A 19,391-nucleotide genomic window follows, 5' to 3' on the forward strand; every position below is an offset into this window, starting at 1 on the left:
CATTCTAATGGCATCCATCGTCAATGTGTGGACAATATCCCAATGTGGAATGCCTCATTAACCTAACGCAGGCTTTGTAGAATGGCCATAAACTCCGGTGTACTTGGTGTACAAAAAGGAACTATACTTCTGTGGCTGTCATATTTGTAAAAAATTAATGGCACATTAGGACTGAATATTACGGATTTAGAGGTAATAAACCGGTATATATTCACAATCACATCGCGGCAAATTAGCATAATAAAGAACTAGTGTCATGAAGATCAAACGGAAAGTTTTGTACCATATAAAACACGAACTTTGTTAAATGTTTTCATCAACAGAAAATTTAGTTTTTATATTTCTTGTAAACGCTATATTAAAGTGCATGAATACACTTGTATTTTACGTGTCTGTTCTGGTTATGTATACTAGAATTTGATTAAAATATCGTGAACATGCCCACATACAAATAAGACATGACTAGTGTTACCTTATTATATTATTCTTATGTTGTATCAAATGTGATTTTAAGAGATGGTTTTATAATATATTTTGATAATTAGCAAGTAAAAGGCAATACGAGTGACAATTTGTTTAATCTTTTAATTGTCTACCCTCGATTGTGATCCTTTAAAATTCAATATTACACATTTCTGTTAAACTAAGCTTCTTTCATAATTTAGTTTGGGCAATAGTGTTCAGGGTTTTAACCTATTGGTGCTTCATTCTGAGAATATTATGAGTGTGTATTTATAATATATCCAAAAAATAGTGTTCAATGTTACATGTTGTTGGTAATGATAACACTTCTTGGATTTTTCTTTGAACACTTAACAAAGCCACTTAAATAAAAACGCGTTCATGGTGTAACTATGAGCCAATAAACTGTCGAATAAGAAGAGATGAAACATGAAGCCTCAACATGAAATGTGTATACACAAGAGGTTCACATTTTGGATGAGTTACATATTTAATTAGTTGATATTAAAATAAACGAAATGCAATCCTTATTTACGAGATATTACGTCGACACCACGTGAACCTTGGAGCGCTTTTCTTCTTCATTGCACATAAAACTGGCAGAAGTCTGAAACTCAATCAGATCTGCCAATAGCCGCCATTGTATTCACGTTATTTACATTCGGTGGCATATAGGCTTCATCTTTGTTTGCTTTTAATTGGCGGATATTGGGAACGAAAGTGGGCGGATACGAATCGAAATGGTTCTATTCATTGAGACACCTGTAGCACTTGTATGTCCTTCTTAGCTGTTTTGAAAATCTAAGGAAATTGTTCCAGTTAAACCATGGCTGTCTTGAACAAATCAGCCCTCGAGCCAAGACCGGGTTACGTTTTTATACATAAAATGTTATTAATTTAACTACCTTTACACTTGAAGAAATAAACATATCCTGGTTAACTGCAAAGAAATTGTGTCCCACATAGGTTTGTAATCGAGGGCCTCTTGTCATTCATGACAGCTAGTTTTCATGGTTCTATGAGTGCTTTATCAAGTATAGTTGAACCATATAAATAAAGGTGTGATTTTGTTTGCAAACTTAAAGGCAAACTATGCTATAATTTTATTTTGCCCTATAAAGATATCACGTGTGTTCTGTCATCATCATCATCATCATCATAAGCAGCAGCATTTCATTGACCGGTCTGGTCGTTGGGAGAAAATTAGGGACGGCAACACAAGATCCGCCAGTCAGGTTTGTTGTTGGCTGCTGTGAGTAACTAATCCATGTCCACGTCTACTCTTTCACATTGCCCTATCCGCTTTTCTTCTTACGGTTTAGATGGCGACTTACCTCTAGCGTACCATGGAGCAAATTATTGGTAACGTGTAAAAAAATACAGCTTTCGTCGTTTTTGACGGTCGCTTTGAGGGGCTCTTGTTGGCCAACAGGTTTTGCTGCCATGATACATACTCATTGGTCTTGTGCTCTGTGTAAAAGATGCGGAGTAGCCATCGGAAACAGGTATTGCAGAGGTTTCTCAATGACGACTCTTCATTTGAAGATCTGTTCCACTGTGCTGCGCCCAGCTCTGAATTCAACCTGCTCTTCCATCAGCAGTTCCTCGGCCGTATTTTTCAATCGGTTGGGGATGATACATAGCACGACTTTTCTCAGATGGCTTATGCTGCTGATGGTGCCGTACTTCTCGTAGGTTGCTCTGTTTTGGTAGGGTTTGACAGGAGACTGGGTCCACTCATTGAGCCACTTTTTTTCATCCCAGATTTCTGGCATTTTATCGTTATTGCTGCAGTCGATGCATCTCCTCCGTGCTTAATCAGCTCAGAATTGACGTTGTTAACTCTTGAATCTTGCCCTACCTTCAGTCTGCAAACTGCCTCATTAACTGCCTTATGTATGGACGAACTTTCGTCGTCCGCTTCTGGTCTGGAATCGTTCTGAAGGAGACTGGAGTCTGATCGAAGTTGGTTGTTATAGAGGTCTCTGCAATATTGAGTTTAGCGTTTTAGAAATTAAAACCAATAAATCAATGCAAGAAAAGTGTAATAATGAATCAACGTGCAAACATATATCTGCTTGCAGTCAAGAAGTTAAGATCCAAAAACGGTTAAGGCTCTTTCCAATAATATAGTATAGTGTTGATTCTATAGATATTCTAGTTCTGGCTAACATAACTTTAAATGTCGCTTTTTATAATTTTTGACTGGCGCGACTTTATAGTTATGGACCAACCCCATTAGCAAAGTCAACCATAAATTCACGAAACGTTGACAGTTAACAAAGACCGGTCCAAAACAGCTTTTAAATGCAGTTATTGGCCCAAATCAACCACTTGATCGGAAAGATTGACATTTTTCACATTTAACTGATATATTCTTTCACAAAATACTATCTTAAACATTTAAAATATATCTATTCTGCTTTTACATATCGAGAAAAACAGCGATGTGACAGACTTACTTGAAATGCGAATCTCCCGAGACTTCATGGTCATATGACGTTATTTCTATTTTTAGAACATACCATGTGCTCAAGTGTTTTCAAATTCAAAATGACATTTCCCGGTATTTAAGATTATTCTGGCTTGTTTTGTAAACAAATTGTAGTGTAAATTCAAACTCAAAGTAAATATTATTTAAAACTACCTGATTCACACTGAAATCAGTCTTATAATCCACCAGACGTAAGTTGTTTTTCACAAATAATATATTTCAGAAAACGAAAGTAATGTTTACAATTTCAGCAAAATATGTCAAGGTCGATCCGAAAGTATCCAAATGAAAACTCGTCACGTGACAAAGCGACAATGGCGTCAAAATTGTGAATTTCAGACTGATGAGAGTTATTTTTTTATATATTGTAAGATGCATTTGAAACATTTTAACCTTAAAATAATCCCCGATGCAGTAATTTATATTCATTCACCAATATATGTAGAAATGTATCAAAGAAAATGAGCTTTCTTTGATTTATAGCGTGACATAAATATGTTATGACTCTGGTTGACTTTCGATACGGGGTTGGCTTCAGTGTACAGGTCTGTCAATACTATATAAACTGTACGCTGAAGTGTCTTTAGCTATAGATATTCCTGTCCATCATGTACAACAGACAGTCATGGCTATAGATATTCCTGTCCATCATGTACAACAGACAGTCATGCAGGTTATCCTGATTCAGCTGCTTAGGAATTTGAGAAAGCAATATTTTAAACTGCCGTGAAATGGGATAGCATTGTTTGAAGATAATCAACTATTTAGTCTCGACCACCTGCGGAATCGCTGAAATAACCGCCCGGGCGATCTGTAATGTTACAATTTATATATCTGTCAATCCGTTGAACAGAACGATTTAGTAACACATTCTATATTCTACGACGTTATCTTACACCTGTGGGATTGGCTGTCCCGTGAAAACATTGAAAAACACGTTGAAATTAATGTTAGCTGACACCCATCATTTCTCCAGGCATCTCTTATTCGGGGTAGATCACTGTGGAGCAATTACTGTTTCACACTATCAATTTAGAGGCGGTTCCTTTGATCTTCTTTTGAAGTGCCGACATTTGGGTGTATATTTCCTCCAAAAGACTTAGAGGTCGTGCAATATGAATACACTGTTAGATACAGTGATTAGCTCATTTGTTGAATCAATGGTTGTCTGTACCGTTGTATGACTGACTTCCTCAGTGCGACATATAGACATGGTGACTGTAGGCTCGAACAGTCACGACCACAGTTGTCTTTTAACGCAACAGTGTACACAACTGTATTATCTCACTGTTTGATTATGTGTCATGAATTGTATAAATAGTAAAATGCTTGGCATATATGTGTGTGTGTGCCCAGTAAAGTTCTACTGCATTGGCAAATTTATACTACTCAAGTTTTTTTGTAAAGTTTCATGTTATTTGTTAGGCTTAATAAGTGCTGTTTGTCGAAAATAGTGGATTAACCTTGTTTTACTGTGCTAAGACATTTTATACACATTCATTCGAACATGATGCGATACAATGATGTATGAATACAAAAACGCTTTCCAATACAAAAGTATATTTAATTGGACTAGAAAAGGTCTATTAATATATTATAGATAGATCTTTTGATTAAAACACATTAACATTAATTCACTCTGGTTACGGGAATGTCTCGTAGACGAAACAAAATGTGTCAATGCATTCAAAAGACATTTCCATAATTGTTAAAAACATTTTAACGAAATTACTTAACTAGCTGTTTTTGGATTTTAACAGTCACAGACTGCCAACAAAAACAGAACGTCAGACTTTGTGTATTCGTGTGTGGCGCTTTCTCTCGATGACAAAGCAGTAAGGTACCAATTACTGGGGGAATTTATGTCCATCATAAAATTAAGAATTAGTAAAATATTTATCGTGAAATACGAGATCTGCATCGTGCTGGTTTAATGTTTCAGAATCGAGTGCTCACATTTTATGAGTTCAATCATTTATTAAGATATCACCGGTTGAATAAAATGAAATCAGGACCAAGCATATTTAATGACTTGTACGTGCTTAACAACTATCTCGTGTCATTGCATTGTTAAACATTATCATTTGACATAACACTTGTGTCTTTCTTTAAAAATAAACCATATATTTTAAGATGTCACTTTTTAAGATGTCACTTTTAATTGTCAAATGTGGCGCCTCAAATAGTATTATTGTATCTATTTAAAGTCTTTATTCGTTTATTACAACTTAATGTATCATACAGATTCCATACTGATTCCGTGGCAGGTATTTTTTTCAAACGATCCTTTCATCTCGAAGGTTAAAAGCTGACGTTTTATGGAAGAATTCCTTTAAGAAAATTAAATTTCTTTTATCTAAATAACAGAATGCAATATATATGAATAAAGCTAATGTGGTGGTCACAAAAATGAAATTTTCAAATACAGTAAAGTGTTTTAGGAAAAGCTAAAAAATTAAACAGTATGTTTCGTGGCTATAAAAGTAAATAATTGCCGGTGCAACGTGATATGCTTGTAAACCTCAGACTGGAAACTTTATGAAATCGATTCCACCAAATGTTGCTAACGTAAAGACTAATTTCGTCTAATTTTCTCTTAAATATGACAGAATTTTATTTCATTCTCGTACTTTGAAGTCTTTTCAAAGTGTGCGAAGATGATATTGTGCAGTTTTGTCCGAAAGGAATACGGCAAGGTTGTGCAGTATACTCGTGGCGTTTATTACGTTTCAAATGAAAGCCATTATGTTTTTAATTGCACCAACAATGCAACAATCAATTATGTTCAAACGATCGCATGGCGGCAGCTATTGAGCTCTCTGTAGATTATGAGCATAATTGATGAATGAAATTCTCTAATGATTTATAATCGCGAAGATCCGCTGATTTATTGCTGAACTTGGGTACACGCGGCAAGTGATATGCAAAAATACTACGGATAGAAAAAAAGCAAAAAACAAGCGAAATTTGAACATTTGCTGTGGTACGTTAATTGAATACAATTGAAACCAAAATTCAATTAGAAAAGACACAATATCGTGTTTATAAATACTATATTATAACGTTACGGTAACATTAATGAATAGTATTATCATTGTGCATTAATGGCACCATTTAAGCACATATATTCAAGAGGGATTATGACGCTTCGCTACAATCTTCTTTTTTTTTTAAATATCGTCTACTTCACAAAATATCGTTATTTTTTTATAATACTCGTTTGCTTTACTACAATCTTCAATTTATCAATTTTTCTAAAATATTGTGTGAAACAGAGAAACGAAGGCACTCTTTTCGGCATCTTCATAGTGCCAAAATAGGGTTTCCGCGAGAACATCTAGATATTTCTACAACGAGTTTCGAGTATGCAAAATTAGAATGTCACCTCACATCTTTTGACGCTACAGATCGGTGATATTTAATTATTTCTGGTGTTTTGAACGATAACAATATAGTGTTTTTGTTTGTTTTTGTAAATTCGCACATTTACTTTGTCAGAACACATTTAAACTGATGAACAGAAGACGATGCGGGTAACCGCTTCATGGTCACATTTAGCAGTCCATCAAGGCGGCAATTTAAAACCCAATGTAACCAATGCCGATTTCTTCGTGTTGCGCAAATAATCGACATTTATAATTCCGTTTTTACGAGATTGCACTTCTTCGCATCACATATATCTGAAATGATTTGTTTTGTAAGAACGCATTAATCGAGTAAAATGCTATATTCTTCTCTGGGACCCAATGTGACCATTGTTTTGATAAAAGTGTGTCACTGGTAAAAATGCAAAGGAAAAACTTAGTAAAGACGTACAGGAAAAGGCTTATTTTTGGCTTTATTTAAGCATTATAAAAATCAACAACTTTGCAATTCATAAATAGCAACATCAGCAAAGGCACCAGTATGTCTTAGAACAACAGTGAAAATATATCTAGCGAAAATTGAACTACGCAGCATCATATCTCGACCACGATAGCGTCTGTAGCTGTACCCGAACACTCCTTGTATCCGTACAACACATCGATGAAAGCAGTGACATTAACCCATTTATGCCTAGTGGACTCTCCCATCCTTCTAAATTGGATCAATTTATTTCCAAAATTAGAGATGTCTAGTATATTTATTTATATATTTATAATATTTCTTACAGAAATTCCTTTGAGCAAACAGCGCAGACCCTGATGACACGCCGCATTATGCCAAGGCCTTTTTTCTAGAAGCTAGGCATAAATGGGTTAAAGTGTGTGTTTTCTGCTCAAATATTCGAATTCATTACAACATCTGTTAACTAGCAGTCTATAAAATAAACAGTTCTTGTAAGATCTTCAAACGTATTAAACAGAAAATGCATATCAAATATATATAAATGCATTAATAAAACATCTCCCTGCTTGTATATGCATAGGTGAGTATTATTTCAAATGAATAATAAAACAATTAAAAATATAATCCTGATTCTCAGGTTAATAAATTGCTTTGATTATATATCACTATTCCACCATTATTTACTTAATGGTGATTTGTTACCTCCCCTGACTGGAGAATTGCCGTTCACATCTTGACTATTTTCAGAGTCACTTCCACTGACCGATTTCTTGGTATCGTTGCTGTGTGTTTTGACGTGTTTACTGAGATGATCACTGCGCATAAAGCGCTTGCTGCACGTGGGGCACGCGAATCTCTTCTCTCCCGTGTGCGTCCGGAGGTGGCGCTGCAGCTCATCTGAGCGCGTGAACCGCTTCCCACAAAACAACCAGTTACAGACGAAAGGCCGCTCTCCTGAAAACATGCCAAAAACTATTAACGCGTGGTAAACGTTTATTTGAGTCTCGTTCTAGGAAAACCGGGCTTAATGCATGTGCGTAAAGTGTCGTCACGGATTAGACTGTGCAGTCCGCTTAAAGTGTATTTTTGTTGAAATGAGACTTTCTTTAAACAACAAGTTCCATAAAAGCCGAAAGTGTCGTCCCTGATTAACCTGTGCGGATTGTGATGACACTTTACAGACATGCATTAAAACCAGTATCTAGACCAAGGCTCATTTGATAAACATTTAAGGTATTGTTTCATAATTAAAGCAATTATGTCCCCAAAAATATGATTGACAAACATTTATTTTTAACAACAACACTATTGCAAGTCATACAAGAATCCGCTAGTATATATTGTATGGTTGATATTCAACTTAATGTCATTTTGGTAAAACATTCAAAAATAGTTTAATAGCTTTACGTTTGTTAATGCGTTATTCATCTAGTATGTTCTTATAGATCATGGATTACATTGTGTATTTATTAGGCATGCATGTAGGATGAGGGTGATGAATATGCAACGACATTTTAGATTAAGTAAATATTTTTTGCGTGTTTATCAAATATGTTTGAAACCTGTGTTGCTACGAAACCAGTACATATTTATATCTTATATATTGTTTACAAACTAACTGATTGCATATGTATCGAGATTATATAGTCATTCGTGCAATCGAGCGCTTACCGGTGTGCCATCTCAAATGCGCCTTTAAATGCGAGGTTTTCCCGTACACCTTCCCACATCCGGGTATGTGGCAGTTGTGCAGGTTCTTCTTCCTCAGTGAAGCGCCTGCTGGACCCAGACGTTCAGCCTCCTGGCAGTTCGGGCAGTCGCATGTGGCCCGTCCCGAATAGCGCCGCTGTGACCTGGACGAGGCGAGAGACGACATGGCAGCAGCCGAACGGGACATCGAGAACGGAATTCACTGACGAGGCGTTCAAATCACTGTTGGAAGGTAAGATAGACTTGAAGGTGTCTTGTAACAAATGGGGAAATGTTGACCCATTAGGAGTCAGCGAATGCCCAAACGCGTTAAGTGTATCCGAATTCGGATAATTCGAACCAGATAAATGAGAGTGAATACTGTTTGAGGACCCACTTATGTCCGATAACCAATTAGAAGGGTTTGAATGCATGTCCCACCACGACGCTGGTGACGTCATTGAACTAGATAAGTCTGACTTTATACTGTAGCTGTTGGCATTGGGTATGTAGGACGACCAGGAATCATAAAGAGAACCGTTAGGCACTCGCGAATACACGTTGCCAATGTTCGAACTCGACTCTCCGTACATTTTCTGAGACAGTGTTGCCTGACAGCTTTCTGACTGCGCATGCGTATAAGAGTTTGTGGAACTCTGGGGATAAAACAGTTCACTTCCGTAGGCACCGGCACAGCTTTGCAGTGAATTACTCCTCGCGTAATTAAAACCGGAACTAGACATCGCCATCGACGAGTTGAAGTTCGACATCCGCTGCGAGGTTAGTGCCAGGGAGCTGTGCGCGGCGTCCATGGCGCTGAGAGGTTTCTTCCATGGATGGAATCCCTTGTGGAGTTCGCTAGCCGCTAGAGGGCCCTGTGACTTGGCGGCGATCTTGTTGCACTGGGCGGCTAGCATGGCCAGCGGGGTCCCGCCGAATGGATTAGGCTCCTGTAGGGAGTTACACGAGTATAAGACAAAGCAACAACGATAAATATGATACGTCTTAGGATTTACTACAATCATTCTACGGTCTTCTATGTTTAAAACAGCACTGAATATTATTTAAAAACAACAAACATAGAGTATTTATTTATAATGGGGGGAATATTCTGCTGTTGATGCTGTTGTTGATGCTGTTGTTGTTGATGATGATGATGATGATGATGATGATGATGATGATGATGATGATGATGATGATGATGATGATGATGGTGATGATGATGATGACGATGACGGTGACGGTGACGGTGATGATGATGATGATGATGATGATGATGATGATGATGATGATGATGATGATGATGATGATTTGTTTTTATGTTCTTTAAGCTTAATAAGGTTGACTCTTCTAACTGGAAATACCACTTGAAACTTACAGTATTACGTGTATTCCAAGATAATTAATTAATAGCAACTAGAAATGCATTCATTTGGTTGTGTGGATAGCATTAATAAGAAGATGACCCACGATCTAAGGTCAAAACACAAGTTTAATAGATAAGCTGCGAATACGGTATATTTTGCACTTCTATTAAGACATAAATCTTGTAGATCGGTGGGTCTATATCGTGCAGTCACTCTGACGTGTGATGGAGGCCTGTCAGATTTAACATCGAATAGAGAGCTCAGCCTGATGATCAAAGTGACGGTTGTGGTAACATTTATCTTCAGAAATTATTCAAAAACTCATTCATATGGCATATTTAGAATCAATAATCTCGGGTTTACCGTAGAATTAAGGATGCGCAGGTCATGGACGCACAGTGCAAGCACGCGCTGGTTAATCTGATTAAGTTTTGTCACGCATTCTACCGGATAAAGTTTTCGTCAATACCCAGAGATCAAACGATGTTTTATCACAATCATCTCGGCTGTCATAAAGACAGAGAACTTGATAGGTCTGTTGTCGTGTTCACAGCTCGCGGATTAGTCGGTCCAACAAGATTTGGGAAGCCCGTAAAAGTGTTAAAAGTTATTTAATTTCAGGTCATAGCCCCTGAACCGTGTTAATGTAAGGCTAACAAACAGTTGATCAAGTCCTGTTGTCATTTCGACACCTCCACTATGTCAGACAATACGTGCGATTTGTAAAGTATTAAAACGGCTTCACATGTGAAAATATTGACAAACTCAAACTAGATTACCATATGACAAAATCGCACAAGGATACTATATGACAAACTCGTACTAGGCTACGTTATGACAAAATCGTACTAGGTTACTGTATGACAAACTCGAACTAAGTTACGATATGACAAACTCGTACTAGGTAACGATATGACAAACTCGTACTAGGTTACGATATGACAAACTCGTACTGGGTTACTATATGAATCGGAAACCGCTACAATACAGCAGCGACTAATATTGACTTCGGAATATTAAAAATTACCTTATTTCAAACTAGCTTACTGACATTTATTGAAAGCATGAGATTTTCGCTTGTACATACATCCGCAGCAGACTGATCGGACGTACTTAAAATTGCGTCTACATGTTCGTAACTTTCGACGTCTACATGCCCGCAACTCTCGACGTCTACATGCCGGCAACTCTCAACGTCTACATGCCCGTAACTCTCAACGTCTACATGCCCGTAACTCTCGACGTCTACATGCCCGGAACTCTCGACGTCTACATGCCCGTTACTCTCAACGTCTTAATGCCCGTTACTATCAACGTCTATATGCCCGAAACTCTCAACGTCTACATGCCCGTAACTCTCAACGTCTACATGCCCGTAACTCTCAACGTCTACACGCCCGTTACTCTCAACGTCTATATGCCCGTAACTCTCAACGTCTAAATGCCCGTTACTCTCAACGTCTACCCGCCCGTTACTCTCAACGTCTACATGCCCGTAACTCTCAACGTCTACATGCCCGTTACTCTCAACGTCTACATGCCCGTAACTCTCAACGTCTAAATGCGCGTTACTCTCAACGTCTACACGCCCGTTACTCTCAACGTCTATATGCCCATAACTCTCAACGTCTACATGCCCGTAACTCTCAACGTCTACATGCCCGTAACTCTCAACGTCTACATGCCCGGAACTCTCAACGTCTACATGCCCGTAACTCTCAACGTCTATATGCCCGTTACTCTCAACGTCTACATGCCCGGAACTCTCGACGTCTACATGCCCGTAACTCTCAACGTTTACATGCCCGTTACTCTCAACGTCAACATGCTCGTAACTCTCAACGTCTACATGCCCGTTACTCTCAACGTCTACATGCCCGTTACTCTTAACGTTTATATGCCCGTTACTCTCAACGTCTACATGCCCGGAACTCTCAACGTCTACATGCCCGTTACTCTCAACGTCTACGTGCCCGTTACTCTCGACGTCTACATGCCCGTTACTCTCAACGTCTACATGCCCGTATGTCCCAAGCATCATTTCAAATATTCGAATGGGAAACATACTTTATTGCTCAGGTAAAACTGTTTTTGTGAGTTTTTGACTTTAAGAATCACTGTTGTCTGTAGTTGGTTGCCACAGGTGTTTTTCTGTGGTCGTCAAATAAGCAATCGTATCATGTACACACCAATGGCCGATCAAGTGCGACATCAAAACACATCAAAATCATAAAATCAACTCACGTCAACCCACAAAGCTTCGCTATACAGGTCATGACAAATATCCCGAGGGGGACACGGCTTTCTGATATTAGAAACTTATCGAAGCAAATACCGTCAATCAAATATAATCCAATTAGACTCAGAGAAAAGTTGTTTAACAGAACTCTCGAGAGAAAAAACCCTTTGGGTCCTAATAGTGTGTCGATGGGTTAGCTCTGCACATAAGTGGGTAAAACAAAGTTGATCGTAAATCACATAAAATTGTGGAGGAATATACCTGAAAATTGTCCATTGTGGCCACGTCGAATTTCATTTCGAACAAGGTTTGATTGATGGTTTCAAACACAGTGAACTCGAAAATCTAGCCTGTTCAAGAACAAACATTTGCATACGAATTTCTACGACGGTTAATGGGAGTCTTTTTAAATTAAGATTTAATTGTTTGGCTTGTTTAATTAAAGAGATGAATGAATGTAACTCATCGAGCGCTGTTTTTTAAGACGGACGAAACACGAAGATTGCGTCTACAATACCAGTATATATATCTACATGTATATCGATACTAATTAATACATGTTATCCCTTCACCATACATACATTTACGAAGTAACAACCCATCTGAAATTGCGTTTATTTTCAATTTGTCTTTTGATTATTTTCAAAACGAAGACAGAATCAACATGAAAATGATGAGATAAAAAGAATACCCATGTTGGCAAGCCTTGCTAATAAACGTATCTGTATACAATATGGTATTCTCTATATCTGTATTCAACATGGTAGTCTCTATATCAACAGGCGAGACATCGAACTGATAAAATCTTACTTAATTGAAATCGTTTTTCTTTTCTAGTTCTTACGCGGAGGCAAATCATTAATGTACTATACATGGCAAATTTTCTGACTACAAATACCGTTTTTATTGTACAGCATAACAATTATTACAATCCTGTCCCTATCTCCGAAATGTATCGGCCACCCACCGAGCGTGAAGTTGTCGATGTAAAACACAATATTCAGTCAATATGCTGATGCAAATGCTTCAAGTAAAGTGTCAGAACAGCCGACATTGGACTACTGTTCCGTCTGCCTTTCAGTCATGTCACACCGTGCATGTGATCTCACATTTCTGTGCTGTCATACATATTCAATGCAACAAGAACAAGTATAATTGATTCTTGAGAATCGTTAAGTAATGTTTACATTTATTAATTATTTCCAATGCTTTTAAAGAACGCACTTATTTAACTTCCAATATAACAACTGAGCTTTTTACTCTTAAATATATTGTTCATGTGTCGTTTCATAAATATTAATACAATTTGGTGGGTCTGTATTTGGATGCTTTTAAGATATGTGTCTTGTTCTGTAAAAATTGGGGGATAATGCATGTGCGTAAAGTGTCGTCCCAGATTAGCCTGTGCAGTCCGCACAGGCTAATCGGGGACGACACTTTCCGCTTAAATGATATTTTTCGTTTAAAGTAAGTGCCTTTTTACCGAAATCTAGTTTAAGCGGAAAGTGTCGTCCCTGATTAGCCTGTGCGGACTGCACAGGCTAATCTGGGACGACACTTTACGCACATGCATTTTGCCCCGTTTTTTCAGAACAAGACACATATTATTATTCATGAAATATTAAAACGATGAGTGAACAGATTTTCCTATTTTTTTAACGTTAATATGTTTTGTGAACTTAAAACGCCATAACATTTGGAATAATCTTAAATAATTGCAATAACAACAAAATGTGTCACAATACACAATTTTCCTTCATCGGGTTTCCAGCCCTTGACCTTTGAAAGAAAAATATATCAAGCTTCCAATAAGTAATGCATTTCAACAAATAGTATTTAAAGCGGGACTGCACGATTTTGTCAAATATTTTTGTATTTATATCAAATGTGTAAAAAAAAAAGTATTATACATATATTTCAATATAAATTAATATAAAAGTTAAGAATAGCATGTGTCGAAAAATGCGAAATAAGCCAGATATTCAATTCTGAAATCGAAAATAATTGTTAAGTCGGATTCGCCAGCATGTATATCATGAATGTACGATGTGAATCTAAATTTAGTTGTACGGATCATTTTAAATTCCTGCAACGATATCTATTCGTAAGACACACGAACACTAACTCCGATCCTAAGAAAAAGACGAATGCTACGGTAATTGTAGAAAAATATGTACGAAACATCTTCGTCACAATCGACTCGGGGCGCTAATTTGTCTTTGCTGCATTTTATGAAATTCGTCTTCAATGTATAATCTTTCTTGCCTAATTTGTGTTATTGTAACATATTTTTATCAATATATTACAGTTTAACACATATACAAATCGTGCAGTCCCGCTTTAAAGCGCTATAATTGTGTTAGTAATACACGTATTTTCCTAATTATCGACGAAAAGCGTTACAACCGCTGTATGATTTTATGTATTTAATTAATATCTGTAAAGAAAAAAATATTTGTAATACTTTATTTCAAATACGTTTTTTCAGTTGCGAGTGTTGTGTTGCTTGCTTGAATGTACAGTTTACCGGTAGTTTCCTTTTTTGCATTTACGCACTTTTTCTTTAAATTTAAATTTTACCATTTTGTCTTTAAAGAAACATTTGCGCTAATAAAATCACGGCGCGATAATCAATTGGGATGCAATAACATGTTAATTGTTTCTTCATAGAAAATAAATCAAGTGAACCTTAGCGAATTCTTAATGTATTCCCCACCCCATTTGGTCTACACTGGTTTACCCCTAAAATAATTAAATTAGCTCTAACGAGCGATTCAATAAACTCTCATCATTTCTTTAATCTTCCTGTAAACCCGTAATTACAGTAATTATTACAATCTGATTTTCTTTAAGTTTTGGACTGAATTCTCTATTTTGCTCTCATCCATGACCCTTTGGTTTATCGATTATCATAATGAACTGACTGGTTTGTCTGTTAATTGTTAGTTATTGTCGTTTATGATTTTAATAGGATTCATTATAAGTGGAATGAAGCGATGCAATTTTCGCGCCCATTGAATCGAAAATAATGCTTATATATAAACATAAATGAAAATGATGATCTGCTATAAAAAGCTATATGCAATATGTGACTGAATCTTTTCAGTCATAAAATAACTGACAGACATCCCTCTCTAAACATGACATAGACGCTCGAGCCATACTTAACTATCATGAACAGCCGTAAAAACTATCGCAATTTAAAAGTCAAATTAAATTCATGCATTAAATGTATAATAAAATATGTATAGGTTCACAAAAAGGGTGGTAATATTAGGTTGCATATTTGATGCAACAGTTTTCACCCGGTATATTTTGAAGTATTTTTCATCAATCATAGTTCAACAAATTTCAGTAACTGTTAATATATTATACTTTTGATTATCTACTGATACAAACCGATATAAGGAAATGTTTATTAATCTTACTGTGTGCAGTAATTTATCATAGTGCCTTTTCAGCCGACATTTTTTGTGTTAAAATGGCCATATATGATATTGAAAGTCTCAAGGGGTCAAGTTAATTAGCCCTGACTGAGGACCGCTAATCACCCGTGTGAACATTGCTCACCGGACCGTGATCACGTGAAGGTAATGAGCCAATCAGTTCACAGCGTTCAGGTCAACCGGTGCGCAGATCAAACTACTGTTGTTTAAATTGTTTATTTCCTATTCTGGGTTGCAAGAATAGCAATGGTGAAGCTATTTCATTACAAGCAAGCTAACTAGTAAGTGAACAAATTCTTAAAAAATAATTCAAACAGATACAACGATTAATTTATTACCTATCTAATATTTCCAAAAAGTCCGTGTTACTTGTTCATGTGCATAATACAAATCATTTTTTTACTTTGAATTAGTTTGAGTAGAATATTAGGGAAGGGATTTCCGAAAAACGAGAGAAAAATTTAAGCCTATTGTCGCAATTGATCCCGCGCCAAATAGCAGTTGTATTTTGTGCTTGCTTGCCTGCTGGTAATATTTGCCCGTTGTCAACAGTATATAAGTCATTTAAAGGGACTCAATTGACCTGTTGTCACTCTCCCAAGTGAGCATCGCTGGACCTAATGGTTTACTAGAACCAAATACCAGTGCTGACATTTTCCCTATTGGAATCCAGTTTATAAGGGACTTGTTCACAGATTGGACAAATGACAATTTTCTCTTTTCCATTATATTCAAACAAGAAAAATTACCATCATGACTAAGAAACATTTTATAAAGATAAGCTCGTGAATAAATACTCATTAAACGGAATCGTAAACAAATAAGAAAGCGTTTGTAACGCTTTTCATCGATAATATAGATTGTGTATTAGCCATTTAGGGTTTTATCTGCCACACTCAAAAGCATGAGTGGTACATTGGTAGCAAGTCAACGTTTGTGTCTAGAGGCCCCTGATTTTATCCCCAAGTCAGGTACCTTTTCCAATTTGATTTTTCACTGTGTTGGCATAATTATTTAAAACTAGTTCAGATGTAAACAGTTTTGTTATTTAAATATTGTTAAAAAAACACACGAAAATCTGTGAACAAGACTAAAGAGTGTTGTTAAAGTTGTGAAACAGCTTAATGTCCTCCTTCATCGTACTTTTTTAAAACGTGAGTTTGTTTCTTTCAACTTGTACTCGGATTGCAATACTTTTTAATTATACCAATCTTAAATAAAATATGCTAATTTTGCAACTTATTAATGACATGAATACAAATAAATTAATTTGCAAAACTATAACAGTCCAGCGTTTTTAGAGAGCAACATATGTTATCTATAGTATTAAACAGTCGAGCATACTGAAAAGACCTTGGCAACGTCTATAAATGTACATACTTATAAGTGGAAAGTATACATAAAAGTAATACAAACTTTTTTTTCTTAAAATATTTTGCATTCAGGACAAATGTTAATAAACAATTCAATGGTTAAATATGATATAAAATATAGTAATTTTCATTTATTAATAAAAAGTATAATAATAATAATACAAATTAAATAATAATAATAATGATAATATTACTATTATTATTATTATTATCATCATCAGCAGCAGCGACAGCAGCAGCAGCATCATTTTTATTATTAGTAGTAGTAGTAGTATTATCATTATTAATAATAATATTATTATTATTAATATTTAAATGTTATTGCATATATTAATGATAACATTTTCGCAATATACTATGTTGTTGTTAACAAAATGCTTTCTCCTCGAATTTTGAAAATCGGAATAAAATTTCGGAATTTACGTATCAACTCTGTATCGCAATCATAGTTTGGAAACCAAAGGAATGAATTTTGAAACTATGTTTGCAAAATTGATGAAATATACCTCTATTTGATATGCTTAAGGCTTTAAATGCAATTAAGCTGTTTCCAAAGATGACGGCAAAAATTCAATCTACGGTATACGATCTTACATAGTGATTGTTTTTGATGTTTTGTCGATAGCTAGTAACGTCATGTTTAAAACTTTCTCTAAAACGCTCATAGTTTATCATGGCGCAATTGCATGTTGAATGAAAACAGTATTGATGTATTGATTCGTATAGAATAGTATTGAAAGAAACAAATTCGTTTTCCGTGCATTAGTGATAAGTTGTTGAAAATAAATGATTTACCGAAAACACATTATTTTGTATACAGAGTCATTTTTGGTGGATATTCATCATTCAATAATATATCTACAAAAATTAATTATATAGACAAATACTTAAATTTTGGCAGAATATGGTTTTAGCAGTACATGGTTTCCCTTCTTGACTTCATTAAGTCTCAATAGCGGAAATTTCTAGAACGATACATAGTGTTGCAAGTTTCAAATGTTCACATAGGTAGAAAATAAAATAAAACAAGATGCCTAGCATGGAATGATTTCAAGTACGCTGTAACACTAGGCTCGTAACTGCCTGCTGCCATGAACAAAAATCTCACCACATAAGCATACATTCAGATGATTTTTTAAATAGAATTTATGATTTTCTGAATGCTAAAATATACAAATGGTTAACTGAAATGCTCGAATACATGCAAGCATTGTTCAGAAGTATCATCTCATGGAAAAAATGCTTGTATACTTTAAATATGAAATCATAATTGAGTCGTGTTTTGGGAAAACTGGGTTTACTGCATGTGTGAAAAGTGTCGTCCCATATAAGCCTGTGTAGTCAACAGGCGAATCAGGGACGCCACTTTCCGCTTTAATATATTTTTTCGTTGGGATGATGTTTCTTCTTCACGAAATTCTAGTGCAATCGGAAAATGTCGCCCTTAATAAGCCTGGCGTCAAGGAAATAACCGTTTGACGTGCTCGAAACGTGTTCTCAAAAGTTATCCGTATATAGCCGCAATTTACTGGAAAATCAGATCGGCTGTACGTGAAATGTTTGCAGTTATCATTTTGTGTAGATCTATGAAAACATTTATATAATTCGACATTATATTGTGATTGTCTTCTTCCCATATCATACTCTTATCCTTCACGTGTTCATGTCTTGTCTGATTTATTGTTCGATGAGTTTTTAGAAATCCCAATATTATCATGTCATGCTCACATATCTGGGTCAATCACCTTGATTGATCGAACATTTAAAATGCGTTACATGAAACTTCATTCTGTACGGATATATGGTTAAATATGGTCTGTGAAAAATAAAACCCTGCATAGCTATAATCTACGCTTGTAATTAAACGCAGCCTCTGTATAATCAACCAGAACGTCTGTCGTTACACTACGAGCTTGAGGAAGCGTTCAACTTGAGCACGTGACGCGTTCAGGCGTTACGTCTGCAGTCTACTGAACGTGACCCTGTTCTACTCACCCCTAACATTGTCGCCATGCGTGCGTACGCCACCGGTCTCACCTGCTGGTATTCTTACACCTTTGACACATCAATATCTCAGTGCGGTTATCATTTATTTCTAAATCCTCACGTCAACAACCGTTTATGATAAGTGTATATCTATATCACAAATCTTTAGTATCTACATAATCCAACATAATCTGTATGAATCTGTAACAGTTTACCGGAAGGCGTGTATGGCTGTGCGTTTTACATGTTCGTGGATTATTTTTACACCAGCCGTCGTACCCGCCCACTTTTCAATCTCAGGCGAAATAAATAAACATTTAAACGTGTTCTTTCTGTGCGAGTTTAAATTGATTCGGAATTGAAAGGCGGAGGGACTACTTTTCTGCGCGTTGATTGATCGAGATAATTACTGGGTTGTACCAGCCTAGCTGTATAATTATCAGCCAATCGGAGGCGTTTTGGGGGCGTTCCAACATGCAGTCGGAAGCGAGAACTGGACTTATTCGT

The 19,391-nt window shown here is 36.2% G+C and overlaps 1 protein-coding gene across 1 annotated transcript; it reads right to left on the reverse strand.

The window, feature by feature from the left end:
* Window positions 1–6,777: 6,777 nt before the first annotated feature.
* Window positions 6,778–19,157, reverse strand: LOC127848678 (transcription factor Sp9-like). Its single transcript, XM_052381267.1, is given in 4 exon segments — window positions 6,778–7,738; window positions 8,456–8,666; window positions 8,668–9,423; window positions 18,894–19,157. Coding segments are annotated over 4 exon segments (1,263 nt in total). The 5' UTR covers window positions 18,912–19,157; the 3' UTR covers window positions 6,778–7,460.
* Between the last annotated feature and the right edge of the window lie 234 nt (window positions 19,158–19,391).

Source organism: Dreissena polymorpha, chromosome 10 (assembly GCF_020536995.1).
Source record: "Dreissena polymorpha isolate Duluth1 chromosome 10, UMN_Dpol_1.0, whole genome shotgun sequence".
Lineage (NCBI taxonomy): Eukaryota > Metazoa > Mollusca > Bivalvia > Myida > Dreissenidae > Dreissena > Dreissena polymorpha.